General features: G+C 42.5%; 1 protein-coding gene across 1 annotated transcript in view; it reads left to right on the forward strand.

Annotated features, from left to right (window-relative positions):
* The window catches only part of tat (tyrosine aminotransferase), an 85,915-nt gene that overhangs the window by 314 nt on the left and 57,814 nt on the right, over positions 1-27,787 (forward strand). The window contains exons 2-4 of the mRNA XM_060837885.1: positions 1,058-1,162; positions 5,902-5,969; positions 6,653-6,811. Of these exons, the coding sequence (XP_060693868.1) occupies positions 1,058-1,162; positions 5,902-5,969; positions 6,653-6,811 (332 nt within the window). The remainder of the gene's footprint in view (positions 1-1,057; positions 1,163-5,901; positions 5,970-6,652; positions 6,812-27,787) is intronic.

The following is a 27,787-nucleotide window of genomic DNA, read 5'->3' on the forward strand; positions in this document are numbered from 1 at the left end:
GGCAAGATTTGAGGTAAATTAGGAATAAACTCAATTCCACCTCCCTTTATACAGAGAGTGGTGCGTGGAATGCACTGCCACTGGTGATATAGAGTCAAAAACATTAGGGACATTTAAGCGACTGCTAGACAAGCACATGGACAGCAATAAATCGAGGGATATGGAAGTTAGGTTGATCTTAGATTAAGATAAGTTTTCAGCACAACATCGTGGGCTGAAGGGCCTGTACTGTGCTGTGCTGTTCTGTGTTTTATGTTCGAGTATAAAGTGACGTTGAAGGCATTGTGAGATTATAGATATTTCTAATCACAAAAATGTTAAACACACCTCTGGGCCAGGTAGGTCTTCAACTCAGAACTCTTGGCTAAGATAGGGACATGTTGACTATTCTGCAAAAGACCTCCAGACAAGGGCAGAATCAGGTTCCAAATACTCATTTACCAGTTCTGAGGAAGGGACACTCAATTCGAAACATTAATTCCGATTCTCTCCACAGATGCTGCCAGCCATGCGGAGCTTTTCCAGCAATTTCTATTTTCGTTACTCGTTCACCAGGTCGGCTTCAAATCATAGAGTTATATAGCAACTAGTCCAACTCATCCATGCTAACCAGATATCCTAAACTGACCTTGTCCTATTTGCCTGCATTTAGCCCATATCCCTCTAAGCTCTTCCTATTCATGTACCCATCCAATTGTTTTGAATCTGGTTATAGTTGGGGAGGCCAAAGGCATTGTTAATCTCTCAAACCTGTTGTCAGTGGCTACACAGAGTGCTTTCCCCAGATTTCACAGTGAGTTCTTCTGAGAAAGGGAACCAATTGGCTGAGGAGGTGCTTAGTTGGAAGTGGACCCATTTGAGCAGAGGCTTGATCAACTTGTTGGAATATATAAAAATCTAATAAAAAACAGAAATTGCTGGAAAAAGCCAGCAGCTCTGGCCTTGTCTGTGGAGAGAAGGTTGGGTTAACTATTTCAAGTCCAGTGACTTCTTTTGAATCAGTTTTGGTTTTTTCATCTTTGGTTGTTTTTTAAACCTGTCTGTCATTTTGCTAAAGGTGATCCCACCGTTTTTGGAAACCTTCCAACTGATGACAAGGTTTTACAAGCCATGAAAGATGCAGTGGATTCAGGCAGATTCAATGGCTATGCATCGTCTATAGGTACTGATGTATTATCTTTACATAATGCTGGGATTAGTGTAAACTAAATTCAAAAATGTTAATACAGAATATTTTTAAAGTGTATGGGAACCGACTTAAATGATTTATTCAACCTCAAACACATCTCTAAAGTCATTGCTCTGTCTCACCCTGACCTATCTCCCTGCTATGACACTCATCTTTACTCTCAAAAATACAGGATGTGGATTTGAATGGATGTAGCAGATATTTGGTTTTGCCTTCTGTCACCACATATGGCTTGACTAAGCAAAACATCATCAGGTGGTATTCTTGTCTGTTAAAACTGCTCACTGTTCCAGGGCCATCTTGGAATGCAGATAACTTTCAGCTTATTTTCTCTAATTTATCTCTTAAACCCTACTTCCTTATACTCTCTATCCTGATCTTCAACAATAATTTCAAGGAGCTAATAAATTTTCAATGTCATTGAGGTTGTAACAGTTGGATCAGCTGATTCTATCACAGTCACCTTCATTCTGAGGAAGAGGCACCGGACCCAAAAGTTAACTTTGTGTTGGGGAAAAGTTAACATTACTTGCCTGGAAGCCATTTTCCTGATTCGGCTGAAAGTTCCATTTTGTATCCCCAGCCTGAATTTTGCTGGCTGTGCATTCCTTACTATGAGGTAATGTGAAAGGTTGTCCTTATCTTCCTTCTCAAGATCATGTCTCCTCCCTTTGCTGAATGATCAGCGCAGGCTGTAGAACCAGTCAAGCTGACATAGACTTTCCAATTAGTCCTCCTTCCTTCTCTAGTTATTGCCTCTTCATGGCCATTCAGCCAATTAGGGATATCTCTGCTTAGTATTAGCAATCTGTGTAACTAGAGCAGGTGATGATACCACTTGATCTGTCCACATAATGGTGCTTTAGTTTTGAACTTAATGACTAACCTCTAATTTAGTATCAACTTGTAAACATGCCAAACTGTGTAATTAATGGTCAGCCCTTAGCTGCTTTCTCTTTATAATCCTGTAGTATCCTGATGTACTTTGAAATAACACCGAGCCACAGTTAGGATGGTGAATTCCCCATGATATATCGTGTAATAAACTAATCAGTTTGTAAGGTACAAGTCTGAGAGTTTTCTTCAATAATTTGATTTTTCTTCATAGATGTTGTCAGATTGGACTCTGATAGTGTTAAGTTTTACTAAACATCCTTCTTTGTTTCCTTAGTAATGGGCTCGAGCATTTTTAGAATAATAGAAATTCTGTTAATTAGCCTATATTTCCTACTTTTCATCTCCCTCCATTCTTGAACAGGGATTGTTCATTATCAGTTTTCCAATCAGTAGGAACTCTCCTGGAATCCAATCAGTCTGGAATATTTTGACCAATGCCTCCATTGTTTCTGCACCCCTTCCTTTAAAACATTTGGCTCAATAGGTTCTGGTGACTTGTCTGCCTTCAGCCCCATTAGTTTGTCAAACATTTTGTCTCATGATAGTGACTGTTCCAAGAACTTACCTCCCTTAGTACCTTATTTATTTGTTATCGTTGGGATATTTACAGTGTCTTCCACTGTAAACACAGTGCAAAATAGTGTTTGAGGTCATCTGCCATTTCCCTATTCCCTATTATCAATTCTTCTGTTGCATCCTACAGCGGTTCCATGCTCACTTTAGCTGCTCTTTTTCTTTTAAGATACACTTACTATTTTTTTTATTTCTTGCCGATTTACTTTCATTATCAATTTTCACTCTCCTTTTAGGTATTTAGACACCTGCAGATGCTTCTTAATCCTCTGGTCTGCGATGAGTTTTCTCCATTTTGTATGCCCTTGTTTTTGATTGACTTTTTTAATTTATTCACTCATGGGATGTGGGCATCAATGGTTGGACCAGGCTTTGTTGCCCATGAGAAAGTGACAGTGAGCTATCTTCTTGAACTACTGTAATCCATGTGATGTAGGTAGATGTTGTTAGGGAGGGAATACTTCCCTTGACTACTTATGTTAATCACAAGTAGCTCATCCTTCTTATCAAGTCCTTCTTTTTGATTGGAATAAATTTTTGCTGAGCATTATGAAATAGTTGATTAAATGTCTGCTATTGCTCATCTACCCATCTTCCCCTTTGTCTATTTTCTCAGCCAATTTTTAACAACTCTTCCTTTATACCTCTGTAATTGTCCTTATTAAAATTGAGGTTGCTAGTTTAAGAGCTGTTTTGCACTCCTGCAGTCTTCTGAGTATATTTTCTATCCTTTTTTCCTACACTTTGTTGTTTTCCTCTTTACTCCCCTGCCCTTCTGCTTTATTATTAATGTTTAATTTTCTAAAGTCCCCTTCAATGGAATCTAGCCCCTTCTCAATTAATTAATTTAATGCACCCCATCTACCAGCTCCCATATACTACACCTATGACACATCATCTTCCTAAACATTGCTCCTCAGCATGGACTCAAGTTTCATGGCATCAGGTCAAACATGGGCAATGAAACCTCCTGGTGGCTACCACCCTCCCCAAACTCCTCAGCTGGTGAATCACTGCGCCTTCATGTTGAGCAGCATTTACAGGAAGCATTTGAGGTATTTTTGCATTGAATTTGAAAATGCATGATCAGATTTGCTTTCATTACCTTTTCTCCACTTTACTATTTTTAGCAATTAAAATCAATAAAACATCTTAGTTACTGAATAAAAATATATTTTCCACTCAAAATATCAGAATATGAAATACTTAATGAATTTTACTGATAGAGCACTGAAAACTTCAAATTCAAGATTTCTGATTGTATCCCTGATATTTTCAGTCAATTCACTTTAAGCTTGTTTCAGGAAAAAACACTTACCTTGTTTGTTAAATTTATCATTGAGTAAGTGGTTCAGAAATTGATAGTCTTAATTGTATTTTGTTGGGGGGGGAAATAAAATTCTGCCCACCATGTCCAATGCCCTCCAAATGCATTCAGTGATTGGCACTGAATGGCTATTATGTTCTGATTTTTGATCCATTTCTGTTTACTTTAGCCCAGGTTGATATCTGCATTACAATATATTCATCTATACTGAAACCATTTCTCAGACTAATTGCATAATTCATTCAGATCTCTTTAAAAGCAGTTTAATCAATTAAATTTGTCATTGGATTTTATGGCTCAATGTGTCTAGTGACTATTATACAAACATCATAAAACATAGAACGTTACAGTTCCCTAACACGGTCTTGGAGGAGCGAGAGTTGGGTGCACTTCCTGCAGATGTACTTGGATGGGACTCTAATGGTATCCCTCACCTCAAACATCATGCAGGAGGAACATTCCTCTCCCTGCACTGCCATCTATGCTAGTCCCCTATCACAAAGTAATAAAGAAGAGACGCTTACCTGATGTGTCCCTGGTCTTTAAGATTAGAGGAGGTGTAATTGAGTACAGGAGTTGGGAGGTCAAGTTGCGACTGTATAGGACATTGGTTAGGCCACCATTGGAATATTGCATGTAATTCTGGTCTCCTTCCTATCGGAAAGATGTTGTGAAACTTGAAAGGGTTCTGAAAAGATTTACAAGGATGTTGCCAGGATTGGAGGATTTGAGCTACAGGGAGAGGCTGAAAAGGGTGGGTCTGTTTTCCCTGGAGCGTCGAAGGCTGAGGGGTGACCTTATAGAGGTTTATAAAATCATGAGGAGCATGGATAGGATAAATAGACAAAGTATTTTCCCTGGGGTGGGGGAGTCCAGAACTAGAGGGCATTGATTTATGGTGAGAGGGGAAAGATATAAAAGAGACCTAAAGGGCAACTTTTTCACTCAGAGGGTGATAGGTGTATGGAATGAGCTGCCAGCGGAAGTGGTGGAGGCTGGTACGATTGTAACATTTAAAAGTCATTTGGATGGGTATATGAATAGGAACGGTTTGGAGGGATATGGGCCAGGTGCTGGCAGGTGGGACTAGATTGGGTTGGGATATCTGGTTGGCATGGACGAGTTGGACTGAAGGGTCTGTTTCCATGCTGTACATTTCTATGACTATGACTGTAAATCCTATCCAGCCCAGGGACTTACCGATTTACACACTTTCCAGAATTGCCAACACTTCCTCCTTATGAACCTCAATCCCATCTAGTCAAATAGCCTGTATCTCAGTATTCTCCTTGACAACATCATTTTTTTCCTGTTTGAATACTGATGAAAAATATTATGTATGAAATAGTTTGTGCAGGAAAATCTACAAGTTGTTCTGCTGTAGCACGCATTTTGTGAGTATGAGTTCCCTCTAACGCAATTGACAAACCTTCACAAACCTTGCAATTGATGAATTGGGGACACTGTTTCTAAAGTGTGAACTTCTAAAATGTGTGTTGGCTGTAATGCGAATACATCGCCAGCACTTTAAGTGTTATTTCTAAAGTGGGACTTTTCTCTAATATGGGGTTGTACAAGAACACAACCATCGTGTTCTAGAAGAATGACCTGTATTGTTAAACTGCTGCTCCATCTCAGTTTATCTGTGGTATTAAAGTTCAATACAGCACTTGATTCATCAGTAATAATCCTTCACTTTGTTTTGTTAGGTGCTTCCTAATCTCTTACAAATGTTCTAGTGCATATCAACTGGGTTTCTGAATGTTTGCCTTCTCTAGGTTAAGATCACAGGATTTCCAAAAATTTTTCTTAGAAGCCTTCAATTGTTTGTAAAGTAGAGGAAGGAAGTACTGCACTTTTTTAAAATGAAGAATTCATGTTGTATCTTTGTTCATTTCTGCTCCTTTCTCACCAGGCTATCAAAGCAGCAGGGATGCAGTGGCTAATTTTTACAGCTGTCCTGAATCACCTCTTGAAGCAAAGGTAAGGATACAGCAATAATAGGTTCTATGGTGGAAAGGTTTAGGGATGTATTAGAGGTTGGGGAAGCAAGAAGAGAGGGCAAGGAGTGAAAGAAAGAAGGAGCTATGGATGAAGTTGGAGGGATGTGGATATCTGGTGCTAAAGAGATTTCAAAGAATTGAGGAAGGGACAAAAGGGGACACAGTCCTGCAGGCAAATAACATAATCCTGCCCATTACCTTCCCTCCATCCTCACACAAGGGCAAAAGTAAAAACATGAAAATGCTGATACCACCCACACGACCTGAATACCCTCTACCACTTGATTACCCACCTGAATTACTCTACCCAGCTTACTGAACTATCACCCTGCATCCTCACCCATCATCAAGCCACCCTACTGCTACACTGCTATCATACTCACTTACCACCTTACCCTTTTATTCATTTACCTTACACATTTAACTTCTCTCCATGCCTTTGCAAAGTGGTTTGGACATTTAAGATGTTTACTTACCAGAAGATGGCATTTACTGCCATTAAAAGGGGGCGTGTCTTCTACAAATTGAATTGCTCCCTCTAAAGATTCCTGAATTTGGTGAGTTCTACAGGATTCTCCGCGAGCAAAAATGTCTGAGCTAGTTATAAGTCGATATGATACATTTAATCAGTTTGATTTGCATCAACTGCCTTTTCCTTCTTAGGATGTGATTTTGACAAGTGGCTGCAGTCAAGCCATTGAATTGGCCATCTCTGTATTGGCAAATCCGGGCCAAAATATCCTGATTCCCAGGCCTGGCTTCTCTCTCTATAAAACACTGGCAGTGTCCCTGGGCATTGAAATCAAACACTACAACTTACTGGTATGTAACAATAATGTGAGCAAGTTATGAGTTGTTGGATGAATAGTTCTGGATGTAACAGCACAAGCTGAACTCAGACCAAATAAATCACCAAAGATGTGGTTAGTCTGTCTCAGCCTCAGACAGTTATGAGGAAGGCAGAAAGATTCACACAAGGGCAAAAGTAAAAACATGAAAATGCTGATAATCTGAGAAACAAAAATTACTGAGAATTGGCTAACAACCAGAAAACACAGGGGGAACGTGAGGACTGCCGATGCTGGAGATCAGGGGGAACGTGAGGACTGCCGATGCTGGAGATCAGGGGGAACGTGAGGACTGCCGATGCTGGAGATCAGGGGGAACGTGAGGACTGCCGATGCTGGAGATCAGGGGGAACGTGAGGACTGCCGATGCTGGAGATCAGGGGGAACGTGAGGACTGCTGATGCTGGAGATCAGGGGGAACGTGAGGACTGCTGATGCTGGAGATCAGGGGGAACGTGAGGACTGCTGATGCTGGAGATCAGGGGGAACGTGAGGACTGCTGATGCTGGAGATCAGGGTCGAGAGTGTGGTGCTGGAAAAGCACAGCCAGTCAGGCAGTATCTGAGGAGCAGAACAGTCGATGTTTCAAGCAGAAGATCTTCATCATTCCTGAAGAAGAGCTTCTGCTCAAAACGTTGACTCTCCTGCTCCTCGGATGCTGTCTGACCGGCTGTGCTTTTCCAGCACCACTTTTATTTAGCCAGAAAACACAGTTGTAATAAATGCATCATTCTCACATTGCCAGACTATGACAGGTAGAGATCCACAAGGATTTGGGGTCCCAGCTGTTCATTAGATTTATTGATAATTTGGAAGTGAAGGACAAATGTGGATGATGGTGGGATAGTGTAGGGGGATGGGCTTAGATTAGTTCACATGTCGGTGCAACATTGAGGGCCTGTTCTGCACTGTATTGTTTCTATGTTTTATATACTGTTTTCAAACTTGAGGATGATACAAAGCTAAGGAGAATGTATGCTGTGAGGAAGATGTAAAGCAACTTCAACAGGATGTGAACAGAGTTAGTGAATGGCAGATGGAAGATAAAATGGAAAAATTTGAGTGTATCCATTTTGGTAGGAGAAATAATTGTGAAGAGTTGGAGAATGTAAATATAAAAAGGAATCTAGGTGTTGTTGTCAATAAGTCAATGAAGGCTAACATACACGCACAGCAATTTATCAGAAAAGTAATAGAATATCAGCCCTTATTGCATGAGGATTTGAGTACAGGAGAGGTGATGACTTGCTTCAATTTTATAGAAACATAGAAACATGGCTGATCATGCAATCTCAGTATCCCATTCCCACTTTCTTTCCATACCCCTTGATCCCTTTAGTCGCAACGGCCACATCCAGCTCCCTCTTGAATATATCAAATGGACTGGGCCCAACAGCTTCCTGTGGGAGAGAATTCCACAGGTTCATAACTCTAAGATTGGTGGAGTAGCAGATAGTGAAGGGGACTGTCAGAGAATGCAGCAGAATATAGATAGATTGGAGAGTTGGGCGGGGAAATGGCAGATGGAGTTCAATCCAGGCAAATGCAAGGTAATGCATTTTGGAAGATCAAATTCAAGAGTGAACTAGATGGTTAATGGAAAAGTCCTGAAGAAACTTGATTTACTGAGAGATCTGAGTGTTCAGGTCCATTGTACCCTGAAGGTGGCAATGCAGGTCAATAGAGGGTCAAGAAGGCATACGGCATGTTTTCCCTCATTGGATAGGGTATTGAGTACAGGTGTAGGCAGGTCATGTTACAACTGTATTAGACATTGGAATACTGCATACAGTTCTGATCGCCACATTGCCAAAAGGTGTGGATGCTTTGGAGAAGGTGCTGAGGAGGTTCACCACGATGTTGCCTGGTATAGAGGGCACTAGCTATGAAGAGAGGTTGAGCAGATTAGGATTATTTTCATTAGAAAGACGGAGGTTGAGGGGGGACCTGATTGAGGTCTACAAAATCATGATAGCAAGAAGCTTTTTCTCAGAGTAGGGGACTAATTTACTAGGGGTCACAAGTTGACGGTAAGAGGGGAAAATTTAGGGGAGTTATACGTGGAGAGTTCTTTACGCAGAGGATGGTGGGTGCCTGGAACTTGTTGCCAGTGGAGGTGGTAGAGGCAGGCACGATAGCGCCATTTAAGATGTATCTAGACAGATAGAAGAATGGGCTGGGAGCAGAGGGAAAGATCCTTGGAAAATAGGCAACAGGTTTAGATAGAGGATCTGGATCAGTGCATGCTCGGAGGGCTGAATGTGGTGTGATTTTCTTTGTTCTTTGTTCTCTGAGTGAAGAAATTCTTCCTCATCTCAGTCCTAAATGGCTTACTGCTTATTCTTAGACTGTGACCCCTGATTCCGGACTTCCCCAACATCGGGAACAATCTTACCACATCTAGCCTGTCCAGTCCCATCAGAATTTTATATATTTCTATGAGATCTCACCTCATTCTTCTAAATTCCAACAAGTACAAGCCCAGTGAATCCAGTCTTTCCTCGTATGTCATTCCTGCCATCCCAGGAATCAGTCTGTTGGATTCCCTCAATAGCAAGAATGGATTAGGATTAGGAGACCAAAACTGCATACAATTCTCAAGGTGTGGCCTTATCAAGGCCCTGTATAAGTGCAGCAAGACATCTGTACCCCAATACTCAAATCCTCTCGCTATGAAAGCCAGCATGCCATTAGCTTTCCTCACTGCCTGCTGCACCTGCATACCAACCTTCAGCAACTGTTCCACATAACGTCCACTTCTCATTGCACCTCACCTTTTTTTAAACTGCCCCCATTCAGATATGGTGTAGAGATGCCAGTGTTGGACTGCAGTGGCCAAAGTTAAAAATCATATTGCCTGGAAGTGTGGTAGAGACAGGTTCAATCGAAGCGTTCAAGAGGACTTTGGTTGATTATGTCAATAGAAATTGGATGCAAGGGTATGGTATTTCACTGGACTAGTACACCAGAACTCCAGGCTAATCCTCCAGGAACCTTGGGTTTGAATCCCAATCTCTGTTAACTAGACTGTAATGCAGGGAATTTTGTGTTCATAGTAAAACAAGGGAGCAAAATTCTCCACATGAACGTTATACACTGTAAAGGCAGAGATCAGCAGAATCCTCCAGAAATGTCTTCAGAGGTATTGAGATTAAGCAGATTAGGAGTAAAGTAATCACCAGCATCAGGGCCAGATTAGGGCAAGATTAAGTGGGCCCAGCTTGGGTGAATGCGGATATGTACCTAGAACTTTGGACATCTGTTTCTTGTATCATTGTGTACTGACAGGGTTGGAATTCTATTAGTGGAATATATTTACCTGACTGAAGGTGTGTAAATGAGGGGGATGTCATATATTCAGTAGGGTTCTATTCTAGCTAGTCTAGGATAGACTCTCATTGCATACATTTGAATAAATGATGATAAACCTAGACTCCTATGGTCAATCATTAGAAATAACCACAACACAATTGTGCCAGATTTTAGTTTGGGAAACCTTCTGTGAATTGCTTCTAATGCATTTACATCCCTCCTTAAATAAAGTGACTATTACTGTACATGGTACTCCAGATGTGGTCTCGCCAGTGCCCTATACAACTGCAGAATAACATCCCTACGTCCCAACAATAAATGACAATGTTCTATTGGCTTTCTTAATTACTTACTGTACCTGCATTTCACCCTTATGTGATTCTGGATCAGAGTTATGCAACCTCTCATCATTTAGTTAATATGCCAATTTGGACAATTTGACATTTCCCTGGATTAAACTCCATTTATTAGATCTATGCCTGCTCACAAGTTAGTGGTATCACTCTTTAGCCTCCTTATGTATTCAATTTATTTACCTAACTATCTTAGTATCAGCAGCAAATTTAGTAACCGTATCTTCAGTCCCTTCATCATCATTTATATCAAAGAATCACATTATTATTACGGTGCAGAAGGAGGCTTTTTGATCCATCGTGCCTGTACTGGCTCTATTATCTAGACTGGCCTTATTATCTGATGCCTATCTCCTGCCATTTCCCCAAATGTCTACACACCATTGCTTTACAAGCAAAAAGTATCCAATACCTTCTTGAAAGCTTCAATTGAACTTGCCTTCACCATATTTACAGGCAGTACATTCTATACCCTAACAACTCGCCGAATGAAAGAGTGTTTTTTCATATTACCCTTGTTTCATTGCCCTTCACTTTAAATCTATTCTTTCTCATTCTTGTTTCTTTAACAAGTTGGAACAGCTTCTCCCTATATACTCCCCCAGCCTGCTCATGATTTTGTAATCCTCTATCAAATCACCTTTTAACCCTCTTCTGTCCAGGGGGAACTGTCCCACTTTTACAATCTAATCTCATAACTGAAGTTTCTCATTCCGGTAATTTCTGCATTCTCTGCAATGCATTCACATCTTTCCACCTGCAACCTGCATCTGTACACAGTACACCAGCTGGGATTGAACAAATGCCTTGTACAAGTTTAACATCACTTCCTTGGTCAATTCCCCTATTAGTGAAGCAGAGGGCACTATTCATTAACTGCTTTATTAACTGCTCTCTCCACCTGGCCTGCCAACTTCAATAATCTGGGCACGTATATACCCAAAACCTACTCCTGCTCCCTGTTTAGAATTGCAGCCCCTATTTTATACTATCTTTCAATGTTTTCCTAACAAAGTGTATCACCTCCCACTTGAACCTCGTCTGCTGCCTATCCATCCGCTCTATCAATTTATGAATGTCTTTTTGGAGTTCCACATAGCCTTCACAGTTTATAATTCTTTCAATGTTAGTATTGTATGCAAACTTGGAAATTGTCCCTTGCACACCAAGCCTTTGACCAATAATATATATATATATGCTTTAACATATAAAATTTGCCAATGTGCTGAGCAGAGGTATTATCAAATGGGATATGACACTAAGCTACAAGTGTACAATTTTTCCTCTTTATTAATATTTTAGTCAATCTCTGCTGTTTTTATATTTTGTCCAATCTTCTGACCTGCCACCTCTTTTAGTTTAACATTGGGGTGGCATGGTGGCTCAGTGGTTAGCACTGCTACCTCACAGCATCAGGGACCTGGGTTCAATTCCAGCCTTGGGCACCTGTGTGGAGTTTGCACGTTCCTCCCATGTCTGTGCGAGTTTCCTCTGGGTGCTCCGGTTTCCTCCCACAATCCAAAGATGCTAAATTGCCCATAGTGGTAGGTGCATTAGTCAGGGGTAAATATAGGCATGGGGAATGGGTCTGGGTGGGTTACTCTTCAGAGGGTCAATGTAGACTTGTTGTGACGAAGGGCCTGTTTCCACGCTGTAGGGAGCCAATGATTCTCTAATTTGTTGTTGCCTTACAGTGCCAGGGACTCAGGTTTGACTCCTGCCTCAGACGACTGTCTGTGTGGAGTTTGCACATTCTCCCTGTCTCTGCAAGAGTTTCCTCCTGCAATTCAAAGATGTGCAGATTGGGTGAATTAACTATGATAAACTGCCCGTAGTGTTCAGGGATGTGTAGGTTAGTCTGGGGTAAACGTAGAGTAGTTGGGGAATGAGTCTGGGTGAGTTATTCTTTGCAGGGTTGGTGTGGACTTGTTGGGCCAAAGAGATTCCATGATAACATTATGCTCTTTCTTTAAACTTGAACCCAATTTTAACTTTCATTAGCCACATCTTCCACTTACTTGTTGGAATTTATCTATTCTGTGTATTCTGAAATAGCCACATAAATATCTCCACTGCTTCTCCATGGACCTATTCTTTAAACTAATTTCCCAGTTCACTTTAGCCAGCCTAGCTTCCACTGTCTCATCATTGCCCTTAGTTAACTTTAAAATGTTAGTCTTGACATACTGCTCTATTCCTCAAACTGAATGTAAAGTCAATCATATTATGATCTCTGCCACCTTCGGGCACCTTCACTATGAGATTATTACTACCTCATTGCACAAAATGACACTAGTATAGTCTGCTATCTGGCCAGCTCCAGAACATGCTGTGCCAAGAAACTGTCCTAAGAACATTTTATGAACTACTCAGCTTGGCTCCCTTTGCTAATTTATTTTCTTCCAGTTGATTTGATTTATTATTGTCACATGTACCTAAGTACAGTGAAAAGTTTTGTTTTGCATGTAGTGCAAGCAGATCATAACATACAAGGACATATATATCACAGGTGATTGAACAAAGCAAGGCATACAAAGTTGCGGTTGCACGGGAGATGTACAAAAAGCAAGATCAACATTTGATTTGAAATTTGAGAGGCCCATTGGTAAGCTTAATAACAGCAGGGAAGAAGCTGTTCTTGAACCTGTTGGTATGTGTTTATGCTTTTATATCTTCTGCCTGTTGGAAGGGGTTGAAAGAGATTATACCTAGGGTGATAATGTTGGCTGTCTTTTCACTGCAAACAGAAGTATAGAGAGAGTAGATGGATGGGAGATTCATTTGCATGATGGTCTGGGCTAAGTTTACAACTTTCTGTAGTTTCTTACAGTCCTGGGCAACATAGTTGCCCTACCGAGACATGATGTATCCAGATAATATGCTTACTATGGTGCATCTATAAAAGCTGGTGAGGGTCCTTGTGGACGTCAAGAGTGTGGTGCTGGAAAAGCACAGCATCTCAGGCAGCATCCGAGGAGCACACTCAACTCTGATCTCCAGCATCTGCAGTCCTCACTTTCTCCACTTTCTCACTTTCTCCTAGTCCTTGTGGACATGCCAAATTTCCTTAGCCTCCTGAGGAAGAAGAGGTGTTGTTATATCTTTTGGACCAGTTTATGTGTAGATTAAAATTGTCTACGAATATTGCCTTGTCTTTCTGCCAAGATCCCGCTATCTCTTCATTTACATCCTCATTTTCTGCCTGTTAATGGGGCTGTATACTACTTTCACTGGAGGTGTGAAACAGGAAGAGATCAGTGAGCTTGTTGGCCATTTATTATTGACCTCCAGTTAGTGGGGAGGAAGGAGACGGGAACATTTCTACGCAGATTGTGGAAATAGGTGGTGATTTCTATTACCCCTGTGGAAAAAAGGTAGAGTGGGAAGCATGGAAGAGGAGAAATTCTTGTAATATGTGCAGGAGAACATTCTGGAACAGGAAATTTCCAGATCCACCAGGGAAGGGGCTGTGCTGAATTTGGTCTTAGGAAATGAGGAAGGCTAAGTGATCATAACATAATAAATTGCAATGTCATATTGGAAAAGGATAAAAATCAGTCAATGATTAAGATTCCAGACTGGAAAAGGGCAGATTTTTGGTGTCTAAAAGTTTAACTGGATCATGGGGATTGAAAATGCTTTTGGGTGGATAAAACAGTAGATGGAAAATTTGAGAATTTCAAAAAGGAAATAAATAGGGTGCAAGCTAAGCACAATACATACTGGCCTAGTTAAAGGCTGGTAGCACTCATGGTAAAGTCTCCCAGACTGAATGCAATGTATCCTAGATCGCTGGGAGAGTTAAAGGAGGAAATTGTGGAGCCATTGTCAGAAAGTTTCCAGGCCTGTCTGAAGGTAGGATTAGTCCCAAGCAATTGGAGGATTGCAAACATGACACCGTTGTTTAAGAAAGGGACAAAGGACACTCCAGGGAATTAGAAACCTGTCAGCTTGACATGAGTGGTGGGAAAGTCGATGGAGACCATGATATAGGATAAGATAAATATAGACAAAAGAGAAAAATAACAATAGTAGACAATTAACATGGCTTTATCAAAGGCAGGTCATCTCTAAAATTTAATTATAGCATCATAGAGTCATAGAGATGTACAGCATGAAAACAGAACCTTCGGTCTAACCTGTCCATGCTGACCAGATATCCCAACCCAATCTAGTCCCACCTGTCAGCACCTGGCCCATATCCCTCCAAACCTTTCCTATTCATATACCCATCCAAATGCCTCTTAAATGTTGCAATTGTACCAGCCTCCACCATTTCTTCTGGCAGCTCATTCCATACATGTACCACCCACTGTGTGAAAACATTGCCCCTTAGGTCTCTTTTATATCTTTTCCCTCTCACCCTAAACCTATGCCCTCTAGTTCTGGACTCCACCACCCGAGGGAAAAGACTTTATCTATTTATCCTATCCACGCCCCTCATAATTTTGTAAACCTCTATAAGGTCACCCCTCAGCCTCCGATGCTCCAGGGAAAACAGCCCCAGTCTGTTCAGCCTCTCCCTGTAGCTCAGATCCTCCAACCTTGGCAACATTTTTGTAAATCTTTTCTGAACCCTTTCAAGTTTCACAACATCTTTCCGATAGGAAGGAAACCAAATTTGCATGTAATATTCCAACAGTGGCCTAACCAATGTCCTATACAGCCACAACATGACCTCCCAACTCCTGTACTCAATACTCTGACCAATAAAGGAAAGCATACCAATGCCTTCTTCACTATCCTATCTACCTGCGACTCCACTTTCAAGGAGCTATGAACCTGCACTCTAAGGTTTCTTTGTTCAGCAATCCTCCCTAGGACCTTACCATTTAGTGTATAAGTCCTGCTAAAATGTGCTTTCCTAAAATCCAGCACCTCACATTTATCTGAATTAAATTTCATCTGCCACTTCTCAGCCCATTGGCCCATCTGGTCCAGATCCTGTTGTAATCTGAGGTAACTTTCTTCACTGTCCAATACTCTTCCAATTTTGGTGTCATCTGCAAACTTACTAACTATACCTCTTATGCTCGCATCCAAATCATTTATATGAATGATGAAAAGTAGAGGACCCAGCACTAATCCTTGTGGTCACAGTGAAGTTCTTCGACAGGTGACACAGACAGTGGAGGAGGGTAGTGCTGTGGATGTTGTACATTTGAACTTTCAGAAAGCATTTGATAGAACATAGAACATAGAACCATGCAGCACAGAACAGGCCCTTCGGCCCACGATGTTGTGCCGAACATTTGTCCTAGCTTAAGCACCTATCCATGTACCTATCCAATTGCTGCTTAAAGGTAACCAATGATTCTGACTCTGCCACTCCCACAGGCAGCGCATTCCATGTCCCCACCACTGTCTGGGTAAAGAACCTACCCCTGACATCCTCCCTATACTTTCCACCCTTCACCTTAAATTTATGTCCCCTTGTAACACTCTGTTGTACCCGGGGAAAAAGTCTCTGACTATCTACTCTATCTGTTCCTCTGATCATCTTATAAACCTCTAACAAGTCACCCCTCATCCTTCGCCGTTCCAATGAGAAAAGGCCTAGCACTCTCAACCTATCCTCGTACGCCCTCTTCTCCATTCCAGGCAACAGCCTGGTAAATCTCCTCTGCACCCTCTCCAAAGCTTCCACATCTTTCCTAAAATGAGGCGACCAGAACTGCGCACAGTACTCCAAATGTGGCCTTACCAAGGTCTTATACAGCTGCAACATCACCTCACGACTCTTGAATTCAATCCCTCTGCTAATGAACGCTAATACACCATAGGCCTACTTACAAGTTCTATCCACCTGAGTGGCAACTTTCAAAGATCTATGTACATAGACCCCAAGATCCCTCTGTTCCTCCACCTGACTAAGAACCCTACCGTTAACCCTGTATTCTGCATTCTTATTTGTCCTTCCAAAATGGACAACCTCACACTTGACAGGGTTGAACTCCATCTGCCACTCCTCAGCTCAGCTCTGCATTATATCTAAGTCCCTTTGCAGCTGAAAACAGCCCTCCTCACTATCCAAAACTCCACCAATCTTCGTATCGTCTGCAAATTTACTGATCCACCCTTCGACTCCCTTTTCCAAGTCATTAATAAAAATTACAAACAGCAGAGGACCCAGAACTGATCCCTGTGGAACTCCACTTGTAACTGGGCTCCAGGCTGAATATTTACCATCTACCATCACTCTCTGACTTCGATCGGTTAGCCAGTTCTCTATCCAACTTGCCAAATTTCCCACTATCCCATGCCTCCTGACTTTCCGCATAAGCCTACCATGGGGAACCTGATCCAATGCCTTACTAAAATCCGTGTACACTACATCCACTGCTCTACCCTCATCCACATGCTTGGTCACCTCCTCAAAGAATTCAGTAAGACTTGTAAGGCAAGACCTACCCCTCACAAATCCGTGCTGGCTGCCCCTAATCAAGCAGTGTCTTTCCAGATACTCATAAATCCTATCCCTCAGTACCCTTTCCATTACTTTGCCTACCACCGAAGTAAGACTAACTGGCCTGTAATTCCTGGGGTTATTCCTATTGCCTTTTTTGAACAGGGGCACAACATTCGCTACTCTCCAGTCCCCTGGCACCACACCCATTGACAGTGAAGACGAAAAGATCATTGCCAACGGTTCTGCAATTTCCTCTCTTGCTTCCCACATAATCCTAGGATATATCCCGTCAGGCCCGGGGACATGTCTATCCTCAAGTTTTTCAAAATGCCTAACACATCTTCCTTCCTAACAAGTATCTCCTCTAGCTTACCAGTCCGTTTCATACTCTCCTCTTCAACAATACGGTCCTTCTCATTTGTAAATACTGAAGAAAAGTACTCATTCAAGACCTCTCCTATCTCTTCCGACTCAATACACAGTCTCCCACTACTGTCCTTGATCGGATCTACCCTCGTTCTCGTCATTCTCATGTTTCTCACATATGCATAAAAGGTCTTGGGGTTATCCTTGATCCTACCCGCCAAAGATTTTTCATGCCCTCTCTTAGCTCTCCTAATCTCTTTCTTCAGCTCCCTCCTGGCTATCCTGTATCCCTCCAAAGCTCTGTCTGAACCTTGTTTCCTCAACCTTATGTAAGCCTCCTTCTTCCTCCTTACAAGACATTCAACCTCCCTCGTCAACCAAGGTTCCCTCACACGACCATCTCTTTCCAGGCTGACAGGTACATACATATCAAGGACATGTCGTACCTGTTCCTTGAAAAAGTTCCCACATTTCAACGACATCCTTCCCTGACAGCCTATGCACCCAATTTATGCTCCTCAGATCCTGTCTTGCAGCATCGTATTTACCCTTCCCCCAATTGTAAAACCTGCCCTGTTGCACGCATCTATCTCTCTCCATAACCAAGGTAAAAGTCACAGAATTGTGGTCACCATCACCAAAATGCTCACCCACTAACAAGCCCATCACTTGTCCCGGTTCGTTACCAAGTACCAAATTCAATATGGCCTCCCTCTGGTCGGACAATCTACATACTGAGTTAGAAAAGCTTCCTGGACACACTGCACAAACACTGCCCCGTCCAATCTACTTGATCTAAAGAGCTTCCAATCAATATTTGGGAAGTTGAAATCGCCCATGACTACTACCCTGTGGCTTCTGCACCTTTCCAAAATCTGTGTTTCCCAATCTGTTTCTCCACATCTCTGCAGCTATTGGGGGGCCTATAGTAAACACCCAGCAAGGTGACTGCTCCTTTCCTATTTCTGACTTCAACCCATACTACCTCCAAAGGCAGGTCCCCTCGAACTGCCTTTCTGCAGCCATTATACCATTTCTAATTAGCAACGCCATCCCACCCCCCTCCTTTTTTACCAACCCCCTAATCTTACTGAAACATCTGTAACCAGAAACCTCCAACAACCATTCCTGTCCCTCATCTATCCACGTTTCCATGATGGCCACAACATCGTAGTCCCAGGTACCGATCCACGCCTTAAGTTCACCCACCTTATTTCTGATACTCCTTGTGTTGAAGTATACACACTAGAGCCCATCCTTGTGTCCGCAAGTGTTCCCTGTCAGTGCTACCTTCTCCACAGCCTCCCTACATTCTTGGACATCCTGAAAAACAGCGAACCTACTTGCTGGACTACAAGTCCGGATCCCATCCCCCTGCCAAATTAGTTTAAACCCCTCCAAAGAGTGCAAGCAAACCTACCTCCCAGGTTCAGGTGCAACCCGTCCTGCTTGTACAGGTCCCACCTTCCCCAGAATGCAGTCCAATTGTCCAAATACCTGAAGCCCTCCCTCCTACACCATCCTTGCAGCCACGTGTTCAACTGCACTCTCTCCCTATTCCTTGCCTCACTGTCACGTGGCACCGGCAACAACCCAGAGATGATGACTCTGTCCGTCCTAGCTTTTAGCTTCCAGCCTAACTCCTTGAGCTCCTGAATGATCTCCCCACCCCTCTTCCTACCTATGTCGTTTGTGCCAATGTGCACCACGACTTCTGGCTGCACATCCTCCCCCTTAAGGATTCTGAAGACACGGTCCGAGCTGTCTCAGACCCTGGCACCCGGGAGGCAACAAACCATCCGAGGGTCTCGCCCATGTCCACAGAACCGCCCGTCTGTCCCTCTAATTATAGAGGCTCCTATAACTAGCGCTCTCCACCTCTCCCCCTTTCCCTTCTGAGCCTCAGAGCCGGACCTCGTGCCAGAGACCCGGTCACTGCAGCTTACCTCTGCTAGGCCATCCCCCCCAACAGTATCCAAAGCAGTATACTTATTGTTGAGGGGAACGACCACAGGGGACCCCTGCACTGCCTGCTTCCTCCCCTTCCCACCTCTATATGTTACCCAGCTACCTCTGTTCTCTGGCGTAACTATGATCTTGTAGCTTCTATCTATCACCCTCTCAGCCTCTCGAATAATCCTCAGTTCATCCAACTCCAGCTCCAGTTCCCTTACGCTGTCTGTGAGGAGCTGGAGCTGGCTGCACTTCCTGCAGGTGAAGTTGGCAGGAGCATCAGTGGTCACCCCTACCTCAAACATCCTGCAGGAGGAACGTTCCACTGCCTGCGCTGCCATAACTCTACACTTAGTCTCCAAAACAAGAACACTAAGTAGCTTACCTGTTCAGCCGACTGAGTCCTTTTTTTTAGGTTAGAGGAGGAGGGAGAGTAGGAGACACTACACGTGTAGTGTCTCGAGTTCCTTCTCCACTCAAAGTTCTTACCTTCCCAGAAGCCTCTGTTGACGACTTCCGGGTTCCCGCTCCTAGTTGAAAGAAAACACAGACTGCGAAAAGAAAAACGTTAATTTAAACTGGTCTCCACTTACCTTCTGGCTCCCCTCTCTGTGCGCCCGCTGTAGCAGTTTTTAGATAAGGTTTTTAAATACAAGAAAAGATTAAAGAGATTGAGTTCATTCTCCTTGGAGCAGAGAAGATTAAGAGGTGACCTTATTGAAGTGTTCAAGATTATGAATAATTCTGACAGAGTTAAGAAGGACATTCTGTTTCCATTTATTGGTATGTCAGTAATTAAGAGGTCACAATTTCAAGATTGTCAGTAAGAGAATATACTTTAATGCCAGAAGTATAAGAAATAAGGTAGGTGAACTTGCAGCGTGGGTTGGTACCTGGGACTTCGATGTTGTGGCCATTACAGAGACGTGGGTAGAACAGGGACAAGAATGGCTGTTGCAGGTTCCAGGGTTTAAATGTTTTAGTAGGATCAGACATGGGGGTAAAAAAGGGGGAGGTGTGGCATTACTTGTCAAAGATAGTATTACAGCAGTGGAATGGACGATGGAAGAGGACTTGCCATCTGAGGTAGTTTGGGCTGAGGTTAGAAATAGGAAAGGTGAGGTCACCCTGTTAGGTGTTTTCTACAGGCCTCCTAATAGTCCTAGAGAAGTAGAGGATAATATTGCGAGGATGATTCAGGAAAAGAGTGAAGGTAGCAGGGTGGTTGTTATGGGGGACTTTAACTTCCCAGATATTGACTGGGAGAGCTATAGCTCGAGTTCATTAGATGGGTCGGTGTTTGTCCAATGTGTGCAGGAGGGTTTCCTGACACAATATGTAGATAGGCCAACAAGAGGTGAGGCTATACTGGATTTGGTTCAAGGTAATGAACCAGGCCAGGTGTTAGACTTGGAGGTAGGTGAGCACTTCGGGGACAGTGACCACAACTCGGTGACTTTTACTTTAGTGATGGAGAGGGATAAGTGTGCGCCGCAGGGTAAGAGTTATAGCTGGGGGCAGGGAAATTATGATGCAGTGAGGCATGACTTAGGATGTGTGGATTGGAAAAACAGGCTTCAAGAGAAGAACACTAATGAGATGTGGGGATTGTTCAAGGAGCAGCTACTACGTGTCCTCGATAAGTATGTACCAGTCAGGCATGGTGTAAAGGGCCTTGTGAGGCAGCCGTGGTTTAGTAAGGAATTGGAATCCCTTGTGAAAGGGAAGAAGGCGGCATATGTAAAGATGAGGCGTGAAGGTTCAGTTGGGGCGATAGAGAGTTATAAGGTAGCCAGGAAGGATCTAAAGAGAGAGCTAAGAGAAGCGAGAAGGGGACATGAAAAGTCTTTAGCTGGTAGGATTAGGGAAAACCCAAAGGCTTTCTATAGGTATGTCAGGAATAAAAGGATGATTAGGGTAGGTATCGGTCCAGTCAAGGATAGTAGTGGGAAGTTGTGTGTGGAGGCGGAGGAGATTGGAGAGACACTAAATCAATACTTTTCATCAGTATTCACTCAGGAACAGGACACTGTTGCTGATGTGAATATGGAGTCACAAATGATTAGAATGGATGGCCTGGAAATATGCAGGGAAGAGGTTCTGGGAATATTGGAGAGGATGAAAATAGATAAGTCTCCTGGGCCTGATGGCATTTACCCTAGGATCCTATGGGAAGCTAGGGAGGAGATAGCAGAGCCATTGGCCTGGATTTTTATGTCGTCATTGTCAACGGGAATAGTACCAGAGGACTGGAGGATAGCGAATGTGGTCCCCTTGTTCAAGAAAGGGAGTAGGGATAGCCCTAGTAACTATAGGCCAGTGAGTCTGACTTCAGTGGTGGGCAAAGTCTTAGAGAGAATGGTAAGGGATAAGATTTATGAACATCTGGATAGGAATAACGTGATCAAGGATAGCCAGCATGGTTTTGTGAAGGGCAGGTCGTGCCTCACAAACCTTATTGAGTTCTTTGAGAAGGTGACTAAGGAAGTGGACGAGGGTAAAGCAGTAGATGTTGTGTATATGGATTTTAGTAAGGCGTTCGATAAGGTTCCCCATGGTAGGCTAATGCTAAAACTACGGAGGTATGGCATTGAGGATACATTAGAGGTTTGGATTAGGAATTGGCTGGCTGGAAGGAGACAGAGGGTAGTAGTGGATGGACTATGTTCATTTTGGAGTGCAGTTACTAGCGGTGTACCACAAGGATCTGTTTTGGGACCATTGCTTTTTGTTATCTTTATAAATGATCTAGAGGAAGGGCTTGAAAGCTGGGTAAGCAAGTTTGCTTATGACACAAAAGTCGGTGGAGTTGTGGATAGTGAGGAAGGAAGTGGTAGGTTACAGCGGGATATAGATAAGTTACAGAGCTGGGCAGAAATGTGGCAAATGGAATTCAATGTAGCTAAGTGTGAAGTCATTCACTTTGGTAGGAGTAACAAGAAGATGGATTACTGGGCTAATGGTAGGCTACTTGGTAGTGTGGATGAGCAGAGGGATCTTGGTGTCCATGTACACAGATCTCTGAAAGTTGCCACCCAGGTAAATAGTGCTGTGAGGAAGGCATATGGTGTACTGGGCTTTATTGGTAGAGGAATTGAGTTCCGGAGTCCTGAGGTCATGTTGCAACTGTATAAGACTCTGGTGCGGCCTCATCTGGAGTATTGTGTGCAGTTTTGGTCGCCATACTATAGGAAGGATGTGGAGGCATTGGAACGAGTGCAGAGGAGGTTTACCAGGATGTTGCCTGGAATGGTAGGAAAATCTTATGAGGAAAGGCTGAGGCACTTGGGGCTGTTCTCATTGGAAAAGAGAAGGTTTAGGGGAGATTTGATAGAGGTGTATAAGATGATTAGGGGTTTAGATAGGGTCGACACTGAGAACCTTTTACCGCTAATGGAGTCAGGTGATACTAGGGGACACAGCTTTAAATTAAGGGGTGGTAGGTATAGGACAGATGTTAGGGGTAGATTCTTTACACAGCGGGTTGTGAGTTCATGGAATGCCCTGCCAGTAGCAGTGGTGAACTCTCCTTCTTTATGGTCATTTAAGCGGGCATTGGATAGGCATTTGGAAGTTATTGAGCTAGTGTAGGTTAGGTAGGATTCGGTCGGCGCAACATCGAGGGCCGAAGGGCCTGTACTGCGCTGTATCTTTCTATGTTCTATGTTCTATGTTCTAGAACTAAGAGTGAGATGAGGAGAAACTTTTTTACTCAGGGACTTATTAGGATTTGGAATGTGCTGCCTGGGAGAGTGGTGGAAGCAGATTCCATTGGAGTTTTCAAAATGGAGCTGGACATATATTTAAAAGTGATAAAGGAGATTGGGGTGGGAAATGGGTCTAGCTGGTTAGAAACAATAAGAAATGATGGGTCGAATGGCCTTATTCTGTACTGTAAAAGTCTATTACTGCATGACTTTATGACTTTTATCATTTGTCATCTCTACAAACTGCTTGTACATCCTGTTTTCCTGTTTTAGGTCATTCTTGTCCATTGTGCTCGTAACATCATTAATTTACAGGGCCACCTCCTCCTAGCTTCCTAAAAGTTATGGCCTCTATTCCAGCATGCAGCTATGACTCAATGTTGTTGCCTATCAGATGTGTGTTATCGGTTCAGCTGTTTGGTTTCAAAATCCAGTTAATACGGACCGTGGGGTTACCAATGATATAGATAGGACTAGGAAAGAAGTTCCATTCAGGAGCATGAGCAACTAAGGACCCTAGGAAGTTTAGAGAATCAGAGGCGCTCTCGTGTGCATATCCATAGATCTTTAAAGGCAACAGGATGAGTAAATGAATATTTTATGTCAGTATTCACTAAAGAGAAGGAATTGGTAGAGAATGGTCTCAAGGAAGGGAAGGTTGAATTTCGAAGTCAAGTTGCTATTAAAAAGGAAAAGGTGTTCTGCGTCTTAAAAAGTATTAATCTAGATAAGTCCCCGGGTCCTGATGGGATCTATCCCAGAATATTAAGGGAGGCAAGAGAACAAATTGCTGGAGCATTGACAGACATCTTTGTATCCTCTTTGCCCACAGGTGAGTCCCAGAGAATTGGAGAATAGCCAATGTTGTCCCATAGTTTAAGAAGGACAGCAGGAATAATCCTGAAAATTATTGTGAGTCTCACCTCAGTGATAGGGAAATTATTGGAAAAGATTCTCAGGGACAAGATCTATGTGCATTCAGAAGCAAATGGATTGATTAGCGATAAACAGCATGGTTGTGTGCAAGCGACATTGTGCTTCACTAACTTGATCGGGTTTATTGACGAGGTGATGAAGATGATTGATGAGGGAAAAGTGGTTGATGTTGTCTACCTCGACTTCAATAAAGCCTTTGACAAGGTCCCTCATGGCAGACTGGCACAAAAGGTGAAGTCCTATGGTATCAGGGTGAGCTGGCAAGATGGATACAGAACTGGCTTAGTCATAGGAGATAGAGGGTAGTGCTGGAAGGATGCTTTTTGAAATAGACTAGGGTTGTGACGAGTGGTGTTCCATGGATCAGTGCTGGGATCTCTGTTGTTCGTGATCTGCATAAATGCTTTAGAGGAAAACATAGTTGGTCTAATTAGTACGTTTGCAGACGATACAAAAATGGTGGAGTTGCAGATAGTGAGGAGGATTGTCAGAGGAGACTGCAGATCACGAACAGTTGAAGTCATGGCTGAAAAGTGGCAGATGGAGCTTAATCCAGACAAATGTGAGGCTATGCATTTTGGAAGGTCAAGTACAGGTGGAAACTATACAGTGAATGGCAGAACCCTTTGGAGTTTTGATATGCTGAGGGATCTGGGTGTGCAGGTCCACAGATCACTGAAAGTGGCAGTGCAGATAGATAAGGTAGTAAAAAATGCATATGGCATTCTTGCCTTCATCGGAAGGGGCATTGGAGTATAAGGATAGATAAGTTATGCTGCAGCTTTATAGAATTTTAGTTAGGCCACACTTGGGATATTACATACGGTTCTGGTCACCACACTACCAGAAGGATGTGGATGCTTTGGAGAAAGTACAGAAAAGGTTTACCAGGATGTTGCCTGGTATGGGGGATTTTAGCTATGAAGAAAACTTGGATAGACTTGGTTTATTTTCACTGGAATAGAGGATGTTGAGGTCTATATCAGGTTGAGAAGTTTATAAGATTGTGATTGACATGGATGGAGTTGAAAGTGTGAGGCTTTTTCCCAGGGCGGAAGGGTCAATTACTAAGTAACACAGGTTCAAGGTGCAAGGGGGGGATGTTTAAAAGATGTGAGAGGCAAGTTTTTCACACAAAGAGTGGTGAGTACCTGGAATGTTCTGCCAGAGATGGTGATGAAAACACATACAATACCAGCATTCAAGAAGCACCTGGACGAATATATGGATAGGAATGGAATAGAGGGAAACGGATCCTGTAAGTGAAGACAGTTTTAATATGGAAGAGAAAAATGTGACAGCACAGGCTTGGAGGGGTGAAGGGCCTATTCCTGTGCTGTATTGTTCTTTGTTCTTTGAGTCGATAAAGTAGTTAAGAAGGCATTTGGGATACTTGTCTTTCTTAGTCAAGGCTTTGAATATGAGAGCAAGGACGTTATACTGTATATAATGTTAGCTGAGCCACAGAAAGAGTACTGGTGCAGCTCTAGTTGCAATACAAAGGATGATACTTCACTAGAAAGGGTGCAGAAAAGCTTCACCAGCATGTTACCTAGCTTGGAGTGATCCAGCTGCATGAGACAAGATAGTTTGGGTTATTCTCCTTAGATTGAGATGTCCAAAGTTCTGAAGGGCTTAACAGTGTAGATAGGGAGAAACTATTTCCCTTAGTCAATTACCACAGGCACAATTTTGCAAAAGGAGTAGGAGGATTAGAGAGGATCTGAGGAAAACAAATTTCACCTGGAGGGTTTTGGGTATCAGGATCTCACTGCCTAAAATGGTGGTAAAGGTTGGACCTCTCAAGACATTTATGAAGTATTTAGATGTTCACTTGAAATACATAGAATGCAAGGATATAGACCAAGTGCTGGAATTTGGGATTAGAATAACTGGAAGTTTTCATGACTGGCAGACAGAATATGCCAAGAAGTCTCTTTCTGTGCTGTAATATTTCTATGATTCTTATAGTCTTATGATTCTGTAAATTACAAAGCTAAATTAAAAAGCTGAACTTCAAAGGTAATAATATCCTGACTGTTATCTGAGCAAGGAGTGCATTGAACTATAACAAATAGGACAAAAGGAATGAACAGTTGGGTCAAGCATCGATGTGGGAGAAATGGGTTTCAATTCATTGAGCACCAGTACCAATATCAGGGAAAGTGGGACAGATTTCATCTGAACCTTGCTAGGATCCATGTTCTTGCAAGTCATTGAACTAGAGTAGCAGAATGGGCATTAAATAAGCCACTGAAGAAAAGGGTCATGTGATGAAAATAACTAGGTCATTGAACATGGCAGTGACTGGGGTAATGATAACCAGGGTGTGACAGAACAGATGGACAGAGAAGACAAACGTAATAATGCACCAGCAGGTCAGGTTAAAGATTGCAAAGATAGAAAAAGGCATAAGTAAAGTTCTGTATCTGAATGCATACAGCATTCTCAGGAAAATGTTCATTGAATTGTTAGCACAGAACAGTACAGTGCAGGAACTGGCCCTCTGGCCATGATGTAATATTAAACTAATCCTATATGTCTGTACATGGCTCTAATCTTCTATTCTCTGCCTGCACATGTGTCTGTCTAAATGCCTCTTAAAATTTGCTAACATATCTGTTTCTTCCATGCCCTCTGGCAGTGCGTTCCTTTGATCCCCTTGGCAATTAAGAATTTATCTATCTCTGTTTTAAATATACTAGATAACCTGGCCTCCACAGCCATCTGTGGCAATGAATTCTACAAATTCAAAACTTTCTGGCTGAAGAAGTTTCTCCTGATCTCTATTCTAAATGGTCTTCCCTTTACTCTAAGACAGAATTGAGCAGAACCAATGGGCTGAATAGCCTAATTTCTGTTCCAATGTCTTATGGTCTTATGGTCTTAAGGACAAAGGAGGTAATTTATGCATGGATACACAGGATGTGGATGAGGTCCTTTGTGTGGGATATCTGGTCGGCATTGTCAAGTTGGACCAAAGGGTCTGTTTAACGTGCTGTACATCTCTATGACTCCATGAAGGAAATCTCCATCCTGTCTCGATCTAGCCTATATGTTTTTACAGAAGAGTAATATGGTTGAGTCTTAACTGTTGTCTGGGAAATTAGGCATGTGCAAAAAATATTGACCCAGCCAGTGACACCCCATCATGTGAATGAATAATAAAAGAAATACCCTTGTATTACAAATATATGTATAAAATGTTTCATGATTCTTTTTAATCCTACTTGCCAAGGACTTTGCATGGCCTCTTTTAGCCATCCTAATTCCAAGTTGCTCAATATACTGCTTTCTCTATGTTTTCTCAAGGGCCTTGTCTGGTTTCAGTTTCCCAAACTTTACATATTCTCACTTTCTGTTTTTGACTAAACTTGGGACTCCTAAATTTTGCAATCCTCATCTTTCATCCTCGCAGAAACTTCTTGAAACCTTTAAAAGTCTCCTATATGTCAAATGTGGATGCACCCTCAAACAGCATTCATTCCTCCTCCCCCCCCCCCCCCCCACCCAATCGCCCCATCAAATTTCTCTAATTTCTGCTTAATACTGTTGTAATTAGCCTTCTCACAATTTAGTACTTACACCCAAGGACCAGTCTAATCCTTATTCTTATTCACAACTATCTTAGTGATTATGATCACTGTTCGTAAATGCTTCCCCACTGAAACTATGATCACCTGGCCAGATTTATTCCCAAACACAAAGTTTAGTGACCCCTTCCCTAGTTGGACTGTCTACATATTAATTCAAGAAGCTTTCTTGGGATTCACTTCACAAATTCTGCCCCATTGAATTCCCTAGCATTAAGGGAGTCCTGGTAGATATTGGGGAAGTTAAAATCATCCAGGGCAAAACCCTGTTATTTTTACATCTTTCTATGACCTGCTTTCATATCTGTTCTTCTATCACCT

This window comes from Hemiscyllium ocellatum, chromosome 17, assembly GCF_020745735.1.
Source record: "Hemiscyllium ocellatum isolate sHemOce1 chromosome 17, sHemOce1.pat.X.cur, whole genome shotgun sequence".
Classification (NCBI taxonomy): domain Eukaryota; kingdom Metazoa; phylum Chordata; class Chondrichthyes; order Orectolobiformes; family Hemiscylliidae; genus Hemiscyllium; species Hemiscyllium ocellatum.